We start from the raw sequence: 15,166 nt of genomic DNA, 5'->3' as shown, positions 1-15,166 counted from the left end.
AGCTACGACGTAATGGGAAACTCACAGAGAAACTCGCGGATTCTTCCACTGACCGCTGCAGCACACCTGCACCAGGGTAAACCTCCGCCTACCCCACTCCTGCTTCACAGGTGAAAATAGAGCAAAAAGACCGCTAGTCTTTGACTTTATTTATTTTCTGCTGTGTTTTACTTGCATCTATTTGAAAGACTGAGTGTAAACACAAAAAAAATATATATTTTATGAGCTGGAATGTGCAGAAAATAGGTTTAAATATTAAACTAATTTCTTCCAGTCAGAGAATGGTGCATATAATTAAATTTTTGCTTGATGCATAAAGTTAAAAGATTAAAACTAACAAAACAAGTTTTAAAAAGAGACTTTTCTATTTGATTACATTTTGTATGATGGATTATGTAGAAAAAGTAGAATTGGGCTGAAAGATCTATCGCTTTATCACCTATTCAGGTTGTAAATCGTGTTTTTAAAAAGTAACTAAGTAACTAAGTAATTAATTACTTTTGAAAATAAGTAATCAGTAAAGTAACGGGATTACTTTTTGGGGGAAGTAATCAGTAATTAGTTACTGATTACTTTTTTCAAGTAACTTGACCAACACTGGCTAGCTCGCATTAGATAATCGAATGTGTTCCATATAAAGATGGGGACGTCCCTGGCAATGAATATATTAGTAAAGGTTTTACACACAGACCACCAGACACAATTTGTGCAAAATATTTTTTACTCACCTGTTCTTAATGGAGCTGTTAAAACCAAAAACATAATTTTACAGGACAAATTTTCAGATTTTTTTTTTTTTTTTGGATCAAGCTCCATATGACCAATCAGATCGCTCCATTTGGCATCAAGGGCAGAAGTAGCTCAAAACACACACTGGTAGTGAATTTTCAAATGATATAGAAATAGTAAAATAACACTGTTGTACCTCAGACACACAGATGTGGTCCCAACTCTGTCAACACGAGCTCAAACTGCCTCACTGACATCCTGAAATATGTAAGAAATGCTCCCTGCTGCTGCCTTCTCTGGAGAATTGGATGAACCCAGAATCTTCGTTTCGTTCTTTTCTTGTGTAGAAAAATCGGGACCAGCTCATCATCGCTTCACATTGACTCAATTTTTTGGGATGTTTTTTTAAAACGACACGTTTTTTTACAAAAAAGCAAACCGTTTGGTTTGTTTATATGTTACACGACAAATTTACATCCAAAAAATGTGGATGCCGATATAAAAGTCTTATTGAGCTCAGCACTCCAGTAATTCAAATCACTTAAAAGTATTCTTCAAATAAGCAGCCAGCTCATCACTTCTGCTCTTCCGTGTAAGAAATAATAATAATAATAATAATAATAATAATAATACATTTTATTTATAGGCGCCTTTCAGACCCTCAAGGTCACCTTACAGTAACACGTAAACATACCATAAAAAACATAAGAAAAATGTGTATATAGCAAACATGGTAGATAAAATTTAGACATAAACAGTCATAAAAGTATAAAAGCAAATATAAAAACTGAGCAAGGTAAAAATGGCCTAAGACAGATCAGGTGTATGCAATTCTAAACAGATGGGATTTGAGTAGTGATTTAAAAGTGGTGAGACAGTGTGTGGTCCGTAGAGCAAGTGGAAGCGCAGTCCAAAGTCTTGGGGCAGAACAACTAAAGGCTCTGAGTCCAATGGTAGTCAGGCAAGCAGGTGGAACTGACAGAAGGGAAGCTGAAGAAGAGCGGAGTGTACGAAGGGGTGAGTATGTGTGGAGAAGATCGGATAGATATGGAGGAGCAAGGTTATGAAGGTTATGAAATGGGCAAATGACCCCCTCTGTGGACATTTGTGAAGCATCTGCAAAGGCCTCTGATTGTACTGAGTTTCTTCCATTGTTTTCTGCCCTGTTCTGTTCAAGCAGGCGATGTAATCAAGCATTAGAAATGCTTTTCCACTTGCCATTTACCGCTGGGGAATTTGCAGTCAGAGCCGGCAGGGATTAAACTTGCTGGTCAGAAAAAGACTGCAAATGGTGTATTGATTAAGCACTGATGCTGTATTGAAAGGCTATGCCGATAAAGAGGCAGGAGGGTAGAGGGGAGGCCTGTTGGTCTAAGGATGACTGTGACTCTGACTGATGGATGCAATAATAAAAGGCTCGCCAAAGCGCTAGGCTGTACTGTGAAGTCAGACGTGTTACTTCGCTGAGAGATCTGCAAATTTTCTTGTACACCTGTGCCTGACCAAACTTCAAATAAAGTCTTTGAATTTGCTTTGAGTGGAGACGGTTCTAACCTATCTATGTCAGTCGAGTAGATAAAGACCTAACAGAGCCACTGAGCCAGAGCCTCATCCATTTTCTTCTGCTTATCCAGTTCAGGGTTGGGGGTCTAGTTAATTAATTGTATGACTAATTAATTACTGTTATTATTAAAAGACGTTAAGAAATGTTATAACTATCCCCACGCTCCTCCACAAACATCCATCAGTATCAATATTTATAATAGCTGACAAATTCTAATTTAAAGAGTAAGGATTTCATCCGTGCTCTGAGTGTTGACGTTGCACGACTTGTCCACCAGAGGGCACTCTACATTTTCCTGCTAGCAACAAGAACAACAACCGGAAGCTTTTTATCAGTAGCCTACCTTTTAGCTAAATATTAGTAGGCTATATTTTGCTAACTGCATTCACCCCAACCGGTCGCAGCAGATGACCCCGCCCCTCCCTGAGCTTGGTTCTGCTGGAGGTTTCTTCCTGTTAAAAGGGAGTTTTTCCTCCCCACTGTCGCCAAAGTGCTTGCTCATAGGGGGTCATATGATTGTTGGGTTTTTCTTGAAGCGCCTTGAGGCGACTTTTGTTGTGATTTGGCGCTATATAAATAAAATTGAATTGAATTGAATTGAATTGAAACTTTTTTGCACTACACCTAATTCAAGTTCAAAATTCTCCACCAATTTCAGATTCAATATCGGCGTTTATGGATGTCATAACTTGGGTTTTAGTTGCGCTACGGCTATAGTACACAGATGAGAGCAGCACGAGTGTAAAAATGGGGACTCAATAGTTAAACTGTCTTTATTCGTCACAACATTTCCTGCTCTGTCTCTCTGCTATGTCCTTCAGTTACATCACGCTGACATCGCACAACAATGAACAGATTTATTCTTTTCTGTCCGTTTCCTTTAATGATTCATTCACTCCGGCGTGCCTCTCTTCTGGCCTCGCCATTCTGTCACATCTGTCTGTTTTTTTTTTGACATATTAATTGCAGACAATCCAGCATTAAAGGAAGGTCTCCAAGTTCAAACCCTTTTCAAACTGTTCGGCCTTTCATGCTTCTCACTGGCAGCAGATGTGGAACGTTGGAAGTAATGAAAGCAATTAAGAACTGAAGAAAGCCTTTTACATACAAGACCAAAGCAAAGCAGAAAAAAACACAAGTGTTATGAAACAAGACTGGTTTCTGTTACTTAACTTTTGCAGGCCACATTTTTATGTCCATACAAAACCGTTTCCTGCCTTGAATACATCGGAGTGAACACAAAATGCATTTTTTCCCCAACTTACTTACTTAAATATTAATATTCAAATTAGGGATGCACCGATACCAATACTGGTATCGGGTATCGGGGCCGATACTGTAAAATGTGTGTGTACTCATACTCGTAAAAGTTAACCGATACCATGAACCGATACTAACTTATTTCATTAATCAGAGGGTGGCATGTCATTTCTGTTGTAGTTTTTTAGATTGGCCACTAGGGGGACATCCTGCGCTAAACAGGCGCAGGGTTAGGCGAGTGAGACTGGCGGCTCCAGATAAAAAAAGAGAAACTGGAGGCTGCTGTAGCTAGGCTAAACAAAATGTCAGCAGTGTGGACCGGAACAGCCAACTTTAACTCAGGTTTTGGAAAAGCGATGAAAAATGTCAAGAGAAAATCCACGGGCAGTTAAAATAACAGAGGCTCTGACTCATTTTATCGCTGTGGATGACCAGCCAATGCCGGTCGTGGAAAGCATAGGATTGAACCGTCTTCTCAGCATACTCGAGCCGCGATATGAAATTGGACACTCTGCAATAATTTAAAAGTTTATTTTATTCTCAAACCTAATTTGTATTTATTTTATTCCACACAGAAGTGTTTATTTATTATTCTGAAAGCTTGAGACAGTGCCAATAGTTCAGTGATATTTTGTTAAATTACAATGTGGAGACTCTGCAATAATTTAACAGAAGTGCTTATTTTTACTTGAAATTTTTTTTGTGGTCATTTTTATTAAGATTTTATTTTTTATCGGCAGAGAATAAAATAAAACCTGTCTTCCAATTCATTGCATTTGTGTGTGTGTGTGGTAGAAGTATCGTTTTTTGTACTCTGTATCGGCAAGTACTCAGATCCAAGTATCGGTATCGTATCGGTTTGAAAAAATTGGTATCGTTGCATCCCTAATTCAAATTGTATCCGTGCTAACTTATGCAACACTTTGCACTTTTCACATGAAAAAAAACAAATTATTATCCATTGTTGAACTTTAAATTATTGTAACTGTATTCTACATGCATACATGGCTTAGCATCTTCCTAAAATCCAACCTTAATCAGACTATAAAACATCAAAAAGGTGATCTGTGACATGTTTCAATGACCTAAAATCCAACCCCACAAATATTGATTGAGAAAAGCCGATATTAAAAGCACTCTTGAGCTATTTTTAAATGTATGAAGCCGTTAAACAGCTATCAAAATCTGCTTTGAAGTTTGCAGGATCACTTCTTCTTTAAACATGAAACACTTCATCACACCGCTTGTTACTGAATATCCAAATACCCGCTGCAGACACAACACAGCAGTTCCTCGCTGTGGGGTCCGACTCGCACAGATGCCCGTTGCCATGTGTTCTGTCAGCCGAGGGCTAGTGAGATGAAGCTGCTGCAAAAACATGAATGAACGTTGTAAAAATCCCCAAATCCAGACTCAAGCAGAAGCCACGTGATGCGGCTCAGCGTGTGGCCTGTTTGACCTCCACCTGCTGGGGACCGAACATGGACGCGAGGATGAAGCAACCTAACGCGATCTTGAAGACGTGAGGCGAGGTTACATTAAAATGTAATTGCAAAGCTCGTACTGGACTGTGTCGTGATAAACATTAGCCTGGATCTCTTAGCATCTGAACAGCTCAGCACGCACACACACACACACTTTTGCGTTATCACTGGCCTTTACTTGAATTTCAAAGACACAATCTGTTCTCCCTTGTGATGATGATTTTGAGGCTGGCGTTGCTCTCCCCCTGCGCTCGCGCTCTACCGTGTTCACAAACACACACCGACCTCCCAAGGGCAAAGGGATGGAGGCACGTGTGGCCTGTCTGATTAACAGACATTTTCCACAGCAGATGTGTTTTCATCGAAGGATAAAACAAGGATTTGTAGACGTATAGATACTGTTGGACCCTGTTGTGGAAGTTTTCCATTAAATAAAGCCTGCAGACGAGCGGTGAGCGGTAGCTAACATTCTTTAATCCAAACACAAAGAACAGACAACCGAGTTGGTGGAGAGCCTGCATGACCGCGGGGCAAACGGTCAGCAGAGTCTCACTGAGTCTCAGTTAAATACCGTCTTCAGGAACAAAAGGCAGTACACAGCTGTTTCACACCTTAAGGTTCACTTGCTACCTCCCAGAGTCCTCGAAGAGACAAAAGACTCTTCCTGTGGAGTTGTCTGCTTCCCCCAACTTCCTTACTTCCTTACTTCCCCACTATTTGTTTTACTGTGTGAGTGTCAGACATGTTAAAATCCAGTGGCACCAAGGCATCATACAATAAAATAATGTGATTAATACATAAGTAAAATAAATTTCTATACAATCCTTAGAGCAGTGGTTCCCAAACTTTTTTCGCTGGGCCCCCCTTTGTTTTACAGAAAAATGTTCGCGCCCCCCCCTCGCGCGTGCGCACACACACGCACGCACGCACTAACACATCCTCTAACCACACACACACATATTTTGCTCAATTGCGGTTTATTTCACACCTCAAACATTTAGTAAACAATTAAGCAAATACAAGTAATCTGCACTAAATTACAGGTAGTAAGAAAATAAACTACTAACTCTTTTACACTACGTCCACACTTTTGAAAACGCAGCTGTTTCGTCAGCGTAAACGGCGTTTGGAATCACCAAAAACTGAGATTTTTTTAAAACTCATTTTTTGCGTGTATGTGTGGACGAGGAACAGGTTGATGAGGTTGATGTCAGTGTGAGAGGAAACTTAGCAAAGCTAACAATGACGTGAAATTGCAATTTGAGAAAATTGACACAACTAGTTCATTTTAATAACGACCAGAGATGGGCCAGAGACTGTAATCCGATTACTTTTTTCAAGTAACGAGTAAAGTAAGGGATTACTATTGCAAAAACGGTAATTAGATTACCGTTACTTTCCCGTAGGAACGCTGCGTTACTGCGTTACTAAAACCGTGATTTTTTTTGCGAGAATGTCTCATGACAGTGACGTAAGCGAGTGCGACGTTCGTGACAACAGCTGTGTGCAGATCAACAATGGATCATATATCGAGTGCAGAGAGAGTATGAGCGTGCAGCGTTTAAAGCGTGGAAGTACTGACCTTACTTTGAGTTTGATTCCATAAAAAGTGACAAAAACATTAGTGTCCGTTGTGCGTGGGAAGAAAACTTCTTTTTACAGCGAAAAAACCCCTAAACTTCCGAGCAAGCACCGAGTAGCTACGACGTAATGGGAAACTCACAGAGAAACTCGCGGATTCTTCCACTGACCGCTGCACACCTGCACCAGGGTAAACCTCCGCCTGCCTCACTCCTGCTTTACAGGTGAAAATAGAGCAACAGGACCGCTAGTCTTTGACTTTATTTATTTTCTGCTGTGTTTTACTTGCATCTATTTGAAAGACTGAGTGTAAACACACAAAATATTTTATTTTATGTGCTGGAATGTGCAGAAAATAAGTTTAAATGTTAAACAAATTTCTTCCAGTCAGAGAATGTTGCATATAATTAAATTTTTGCTTGATGCATAAAGTTAAAAGATTAAAACTAATAAAACAAGTTTTAAAAAGAGACTTTTCCATTTGATCACATTTTGTATGATGGATTATGCAGAAAAAGTAGAATTGGGCTGAAAGATCTATCACTTTATCACCTATTCAGGTTGTAAATCGTGTTGTTAAAAAGTAACTAAGTAACTAAGTAATTAATTACTTTTGAAAATAAGTAATCAGTAAAGTAATGGGATTACTTTTTGGGGGGAAGTAATCAGTAATTAGTTACTGATTACTTTTTTCAAGTAACTTGACCAACACTGATAACAACTAACTCAATTTAGCGATAGCGCCACAAATAAGTAAAAACCTGTGTCCAAACACAAGGACGGGATGGGCGCAGCTTTTTACTTATAAAAACGAGTGCGGGGTAATCCTAGCTTGGATCCATGTGCTTCCCAGACTGTATGTAATACTGTAGAAGCAGCTCTAAACATTTAGAGTGACAGCCTGCAGGAAAAACCCAAAGCTCTACACCACGCTCACAGCTGGGAGCTGCCCCCTGGGGGAGCTGCAGACTTGTTCTGATAACACTTTAAATTAACATTCCCAGCAGCAATCATTGCTGTCATGTCAATAAATAAATAGTGTATACCATAAACTTTATATTTAAATATTTTCCTTCCTAAATTTGAGCTGTAAAACAGATACATGAGCAATATGGTGAGTTGATAAAATATGTTTTGTTTTTTTGTATTGTCTTTTGCCTAGAATAGAAGAAGAAGAAGAAGGACGGGCAGAGCGTTTATCGTGACAGAGAGGATGTTGGGATTGGGTTTGATGGAGGCAGATGAGCCCAAAGGTGCAGAAACATGACAGACACAGCAAACACCAGCCACTAAGAAAAAAAACACATATTCCACTCCCCAACCAGTTGCCAAGTGGTGGCTGCAAAGAGCGTGCTGCACCGCTGCAACCAATGCATTTGAAAAGGCGGAACTTTTATTTTCAAAAGCAAACTTGTCAGTTTCTGCTTTCACACTTTTAAGAGGTTTCAACCTGCTTGCAGAGTAGCAGACATGTTGTCATTTTCCATACTGACTGCTGCCAACTGCAGCAATCTGCAGGCAGCCTTGTACACCTCTTAGTACCAAATTAATGGCAGCAACCTTCAGCCACGCGCCAACCAGTCACAGCCATTTTTCCCTAAAGACCAGCGGCTGCGTGTGAGGCCTTTGATTACAGACAGCAAGGTGAGACGTACTGCTTTGAACATTAAGATTTAATTGTGATGTTTTTGTCACCCTGCTGTTTCCAAAGACAGGGAATCTGCTAGATGGGGTCGACCTCAGGTAATTAGAGTAATAAATCCTTTACGCTGTCGGATTTCAAGGGCAGTTCTTTTGATTGCTGGAACGGTTCAAGGCTTTTGGTAATAAATGTGCAGAGAAAGGAAGAAAATAAATCCTACTGTGCAAAATAATGTTATGTAGTTACACTACCAGGACTATAGTATTATGTAGCATGATGCTACGTGCTAACAGCTTAATTGAACTTTAGGATGTGGTCTGATGAGAGTCCTGATCAGAACGACAGTGAAACGGTTTCCGAGCTGCGTGATTACATAAAGCATCTGTGCACGATGGGAATAAACACAAATTCCCACCTGACAGAAAAGTTCCTGCTAAGCTTTGAAAACAAGTTGTGACCAAAGATTTTCAGGTCAATGAATAAATGAGAATAAAAGCTAAAAAAGCAGGCGACAGTGATCTTTTGATCTTGTCTATTAAATACAGACAGTTCCACGTATGGTTTTGGCTGACGGTGAAAAGCTCAGTGACGCTGATCATTTTGAACCGGGGTGGACTTTTTCTGACAGATTACGGGTGTTTTCTTGCTGGTGGCACCCCACTGTGCGCTCGCAGTGGAAATAAATGAGGGTCCTGGATTTTCTGACACAGCTCTATTGTGGTTCTAAAAGCAGCCAAGAAAAACACCGTTAACAAAGTTCTAAACCAAAAGCCGTGCTAAAGCGTAGACGGATGAAAAATGACAAAACTCGCTGCAAAAGCAACCAGTTTTTTTTTATTACAGCATTAAAACGGTAACATTTTCCTTCCTCACATGCTATAGACCGTACATTGTAAGATTATCTTCCTCCATGCTTGACTGCACACAAATCCCAAAGCTGACAACAGACTGACGCGAACTTCTTCCACAGACACAATGACTACAGTCAGTCGTGTCCTCCTGGAAAAACAGTTTTTTCAAATTCCTGCTTGCCTTAATTTTTTTTATTCCTGTGATATTCCATTAGCTTCACCATTTTAGCCCAAAAGAACCAGTTCAGACCACACCCATATGAAACCACCACAGCAGTAGAAGGGGTTCCCACATGTGTTTCTCCAATCACCAGAACAAAAATGTACTTTATCACATATATGACAAATCTAATTTCATTGATGTTTTTGAGAGTTTTTGTTACATATAGCTGAAATATGGCACGATCATACTGTTTATAAGAATCCCAGGAAATTATGTGGTAGTTGCAAGACAGTAAGAACAGTAACTAACTAAACTACATTAAATAATACCACAAATTACAAAGTTACCAAATATAGCAAAAGAGCTCTAATAGGTACAAATAGCTCTAATTATAAATATATAGTATATGACACAAATGAAATATATGAGGTGCCACTCTTATACTGGACTTTGTTATTTTCTTTTCGAGGATGTGCAAATAGTAAGTTGTGTGCAAAAAATGCACTTCTTTGCAGTCATTTTTCCTCTTGATAGGTGTTTCATGATCACTTTGTCTCTTTGTCGATGTTCCATAGAAGCCTGATTGCTCAAAAGCTCCTGAGGCTTTAGGACTGATGTGGAGCACATATTAAATTTGATTCCATCCGGTCATTTTTCTCTGTAGAGTTTTTAGCCTCTCCTTTGGCCGTTTTACACCTCTTTGTAATCTTTTTCAATTTTTTTTGATGCTTCTTTTTATGGTTGTTTTGCATCTCTTTAATATTATTTTGTGTGTCTTTGTAACAGTTGTCCATCTCTTTGTAGCTCGTTTGCAACCTTCATGTCACTTTTTCTGCCGTTTTGTAGTTGGAGCTGTTTTGTGACTCGGATAATTTTGCATGTTTCTGCAGCTCTTTGCATCTACCCTGCATCTCTTCAGTCACGTTACATTGTGTTATGGAAGTTTGGGATCTGTCTGTAGCTGTCATGCATCTCTTTTTAAATACTCTCAATCTCTCTATCTCGATTTCTGCCTTCTCTATGAGCATTTTGTATGTTCAAAGCTTTTTTATATCTCTTTATATTTATTGTCCATATCTTTGCAACTGTTTCTACTTTCTGTATTGATGCTTTGCATCTCTATTTTGAGCTTATTTGCAGCTGTGGGCGTTTTATTTTTCTGTGCATTCGCTTTGTGTCTATGATCTCTTTGCATATCTTTATGGTTATTTTGCATCTCATTATGGACATCTTATTTCTCTCTGTGGCTATTATACACAGTCTCTTTATTGACGTTTTGTATGTTTGCATAACTTTATGTTTATGGTTGTTTTGTTTCTCCTTTCTCCAGTGATTTTGCATCTCTTTATGGACACTTTGGATCTCTTTGTGGTTTTTTGTGGCGGACTAATGGACCTGTGTTCCGTTTAGCCTTGTGCACAGCAGGCCCTTCAGTAATCCTCCCATTCTTTATTGTAATGGTGAATGTACTGGTGTGAGTCATAAGCTAAACTTGGTGAACTCTACAGAAACCCAATAGATCTGCTGAAAATCAAAGGTTGTTCAGCCGTGACCATGCTTCTGCTTCCTGTCTGTTAAATATTTACATATTTTTGCTCATTTCTCCAGTTTTACACTCCGATCCTCCAACCTGGTTATCTGTTCACACTGATATGAGAGCACATTGGAGTCCAGGTGCAAACAACATATATACTGACAACCAACTTGTTATTCTCTTTCCATGAGCGCTGATAATGAGAGCCTGGGGACCAGGCGGAGGCTGCTTTGTGTAATGGAGAGAAGACAGTGTTTATAAGGTTCCTCAATTACTTATTAAATATTTGAATACACAAAGTTATACTACATCCAAAGATGGATATGTGGCTAAGCGTTGTTTCTGGTGGGTAAGGTTGGCTCACTAAACCCCCAGACGTTTGCACTTGTATTTAAAAAAGATGACTTATGCAGTTCATACTACTAATCAACTGAAATCACATTTGTTATATGGTCATAAACCATGTATAACCAATGTGATTTGGTCATAAACTCAGATGAGTTTGACATGGCAGGTCTACACAGTTTATAATGTTACATGACCAGCTGTAAAATAATAATGATGATAACAATAAATTGTGTTTTAACACCACCGAAAGCCGTGAAATTGGCATTTCTAAGTGCAAATGACCCTCTAAGATTTCAGAAGGATCAGATTTATGTGCCAGCTGATTCTCTTTTCGTCTCTGAAGTGCTGCTGTTCCTTCTAAGCGCCACAGGAAACAGCCAAACTGATATTCACTGAGTGTGAGGAGGCGCCCGACATCAGACCTACATATACCTGTGAGTGTGCAGCTGTGTTCAGGCGCACACAGACATATTGTGCACGGTGGTAAGCCGATGATGAGCATGAACAGCCCTCTCAGCCCTTCCTCCCCCCCCCCCCCCATCCTCCCTCCCTCTCTCCCCTATAATCGCTGGGCTAATTGACCCAGCCAGATTTGGCAACAGGCTTATTAGAGTCATTTCACACAACAAGCAATGACCTACGCAGACGGCGCAGCGGTGACTATGTTCTCGCCAAAACATCCGCACACAGAAATGAGCTTTAAACACATTTCATCACCAATGATGAAACATCGACATCTCCAGTTTCTTGCAGAAAGAAATCATCCAGTGCCCCAGTTTTTTTTTCTCCTACAGCCAGCGGAGAGAACGTGAAGCACAACATGTTTTCCATACAGGGCAGTCTTATTTTCTTATTTTTCTCAGACAAAAGCCTCCTTTCTGCTTGTTTCTGAGTGCGTCCTCGGGCTTAACTTCCCCGTGATTGCGGTGAAATTTATGGGCACCGCATTGGTGTCGCTCAGCAGCCTACCTGCAGGTAAACAAGGTAGGTGTCTGGCAGTAGGAGCAGGTGTCCGTGGGAATGTGTTCGTGCGTTTTTGTGTGATGATTAATCCGTCAGCCGTCCCCCGAATATCTGCTGGTTAACAGTGTGTGTGTGTGTGTGTGTGTGTGTGTGTGTGTGTGTGTGTGTGTGTGTGTGTGTGTAGCCTGCAGACCTTACCGCTGTGCGCGCTGAACCAGCGGGGTGCGATGTGCAGGGGCAAGGTGTCAGCCAGCGACCCCCGGGACCCCAGATACAGCACCCCGTCCGTGTGGTGCCCTCCGCCCCCAGTGTCCTGGTAGCCGGTCCCGTGAGGGGCCGCGGTAGTGCCCCCTGACCCCCCTCCGGCTCGATCCGAGTCCGTACCTCTTGGGGTGTAGAAGCCGAAGGGCACGGCGGGACTGTGTTCGATGCCCATCCCAGCCACGGAGCTCACCGAGCGGCTCCGCAGGCCCATGGTGCCGCTCGGCCGGTAGTGACCAAAGTGGGCCGAGGGTGGCACCGCGCTGTCATCCGTAGAGACACCGGGAAAAGCACCCCGGGGCCGCCCCGCCGTGCTCTGCTTTCCCCCCATCCAAAGCGGGGAGAGGAGTGGGTGGGGGTTCTGGGTGGGTACAGGAGGGGGCTCGGCTCGATCCGCAGAGGGCAGGCTGTGCCCCCCTCCCCTCGCTCCTGTCTGTCTGTCGGCCTGCCTGCCTGCCTATCCGTCCGTGTGTGTCGGCAGGCTCGTCAGCTCTGACTCTCCGCAGACGCAACAGCCCGTTTCCCTGCTGAGCGGAACATGAGCCAGCCCTGACGTCTGGATTCACCTCACCCGCACACACCACCGGGAGGAACGAGCGGAGAGCGTTTGACTGACGCCGAAATCCGCGCTCCGCGAACAGATGCGCGCGCCGCGCTGCTGCCCTGCTGTCCCGGCTGGTTAACGCGGCTGTCTCATCGCAGGCGGCCGGCCCGGATCACAGCAGCGCCGCAGTGTTCCCTCCGCTGCTCTGCCCTCATCTGATCTCAGACATCGTGACAACTGTTGCTGTCTGTCTGACCGCCAGCAAAACGACGGTCTGTCTCTGACACACACAAGCGCGCACACACAAATAAATGACGTCGTCCGTCCGGTCTGGTGGGCTCGCTTTTTTTCCCACCCCCCGGAGATCGGGGTCACAGTGAAGCCGCTCCCCTGCGCTCAGATCGGCGCTCCGCTCCTCTCCGCTCCGCCTCAGCTGCTGCTGCTGCTGCTGGCCAGACAATGGACGCGCGCAGGCGCAGGCTCGGATCATAAATACAGACAGTATGGGAGACAGATGCACGCCGTTTCTAATTCCCCGACATGGGATTGGCCTGTTTTTCTTTCTTTTTTTTCACATGTTGGATTATGGGGCATTTTAGGACAGGACAGGTGTGACGGTGGTGGAGGGGAACGCACCAGGTAGCCGAAAGAAAAAGCAAACAAACAAAGGAAACAAAAGAACTGACATAAAAACACATAAAGACAGAATAATTTTAAACTGCTCTGACAGATCGCTCGTTAGTTATCGTCCAGTATCTGTCCTGTCACAGATATATCGGCTCTAGCTATGAAGTTTCTACATTATCAGTCAGTTTATGGTTATCGTGGTGCTGGATTTTGGACGAATTGAGGAATAACTATATGAGAAATTAAAAAATGTCACAAAACAGTCTGAAAATGATTTTAAAAAATCCAGTCAAGTCTTTAAGTTCTGATGATTTTCATGGTGGGCTGACCTGCAGAATAAAGTCCGTACAGCAGCATTAATATGTTTAATTCCACTGACATCCTTTCAGTTCACCTTTGCAAGGTAAAAGATGCAGCAGGATGTGGACCGAACCATTTTGAGGTTTATGAAGGGGAGTCCTTGTTTTTTAAAACTTTGAACTCTATTGTTTTTACAACTCCAGAGCTGTATATCATATTTTTGTGTTCACCATTATAAAACTATCGTTTACAGTGATGCACTGAGGAGGAAAGCACCGTCTATAAACAGTCACAGGTCTTAAAGAGTCTGGATTAAAACATTCTGTGAATATATCTGAAGGGTTGGTGAATCCCCTCTCAGATTAAACTCTTAATTAAAACATTAATTAACCCCTTTTCTTCTGCATCGTCGATGCTCCTCTGCTGCTGCCCCACAAGGTCAGGCCTTAAGTCTTTAGTCGTGCAGACTGATGTCTATTCACAGATTTTGCCACCATCCTGTATTCCAAGTTATTGGGATCACTGGTGACCATGTTTGGTTTGGGATTAGGCCTGCTCCGTTTAATCCTGCATGTGTGTGTCTGTGTGTGTAATTAGGCTGGTCATATTCTCCTTGGCTCTTTGTTCTTCCGCAGTAAAACAAAGTCAGACTCGCGCAGCCTTCTTGGGTTTACTACCCAATAAGGTAAGATATTGTTGAGTACTTACAGTAAAGTAGGTGTTAATCTATCCCGCTATAATGACAGCAAGCCTATAAATGGATCCCTCTCTGCTCCACAGGCATGTAAACACACACAAAGCCAGACACACACAATCAGCTCCAGCTGATTTAAAGCACCGTTGCAAAATAGTGGAATAAGGGATAAAAACAAAACTACAGGTTAAAGTAAAAAATCTCTGAAACGAGGGGCAAAGGTCAAAATACAGGCCACATTATTAAATCAGGCTAATGAATACACTGTTAAAGAAACAGTGGTAATGTACAGCTCCATGGTTAGCTACTATTAATAAATAATTATCTAAAGGCACCAAGTTATGATGACATATTGTGACTGTTCTAGATAAAAGAATAATATAGACTACAATAGCCCTTTATTGTCATTGTACATGTACAACACAAACTGTGAGGGCACCACATGAACTCACAATAATTTAAAAAAAAACTGGGTAGAAGGAAATGTTTTTTAGGGCTTAAAGTCAAACATTTATAATAAAACACTGAGAAATCTTAGAGGAAGATTAAAAACCTGAATATTCTATAACATTACAAAGGCTGCTGTCCAGACCCTGCAAATTCAAGGAATATGGGAACCAG

The 15,166-nt window shown here is 41.8% G+C and overlaps 1 protein-coding gene across 1 annotated transcript in view; it reads right to left on the bottom strand.

Moving 5' to 3' along the window:
• The window catches only part of znrf1 (zinc and ring finger 1), a 91,961-nt gene extending 77,175 nt beyond the window's left edge, over nt 1–14,786 (bottom strand). Inside the window, exon 1 of the mRNA XM_085166837.1 lies at nt 12,318–14,786. Coding sequence (XP_085022963.1) covers nt 12,318–12,711 — 394 coding nt within the window. The 5' untranslated portion in view covers nt 12,712–14,786. The remainder of the gene's footprint in view (nt 1–12,317) is intronic.
• Between the last annotated feature and the right edge of the window lie 380 nt (nt 14,787–15,166).

Source organism: Neolamprologus multifasciatus, chromosome 7, assembly GCF_963576455.1.
Source record: "Neolamprologus multifasciatus chromosome 7, fNeoMul1.2, whole genome shotgun sequence".
In the NCBI taxonomy this organism is placed as follows: Eukaryota; Metazoa; Chordata; class Actinopteri; order Cichliformes; family Cichlidae; genus Neolamprologus; species Neolamprologus multifasciatus.
Note: the sequence above shows the minus strand (reverse complement) of the source record. Positions and strands in the feature narration are given on the sequence as shown.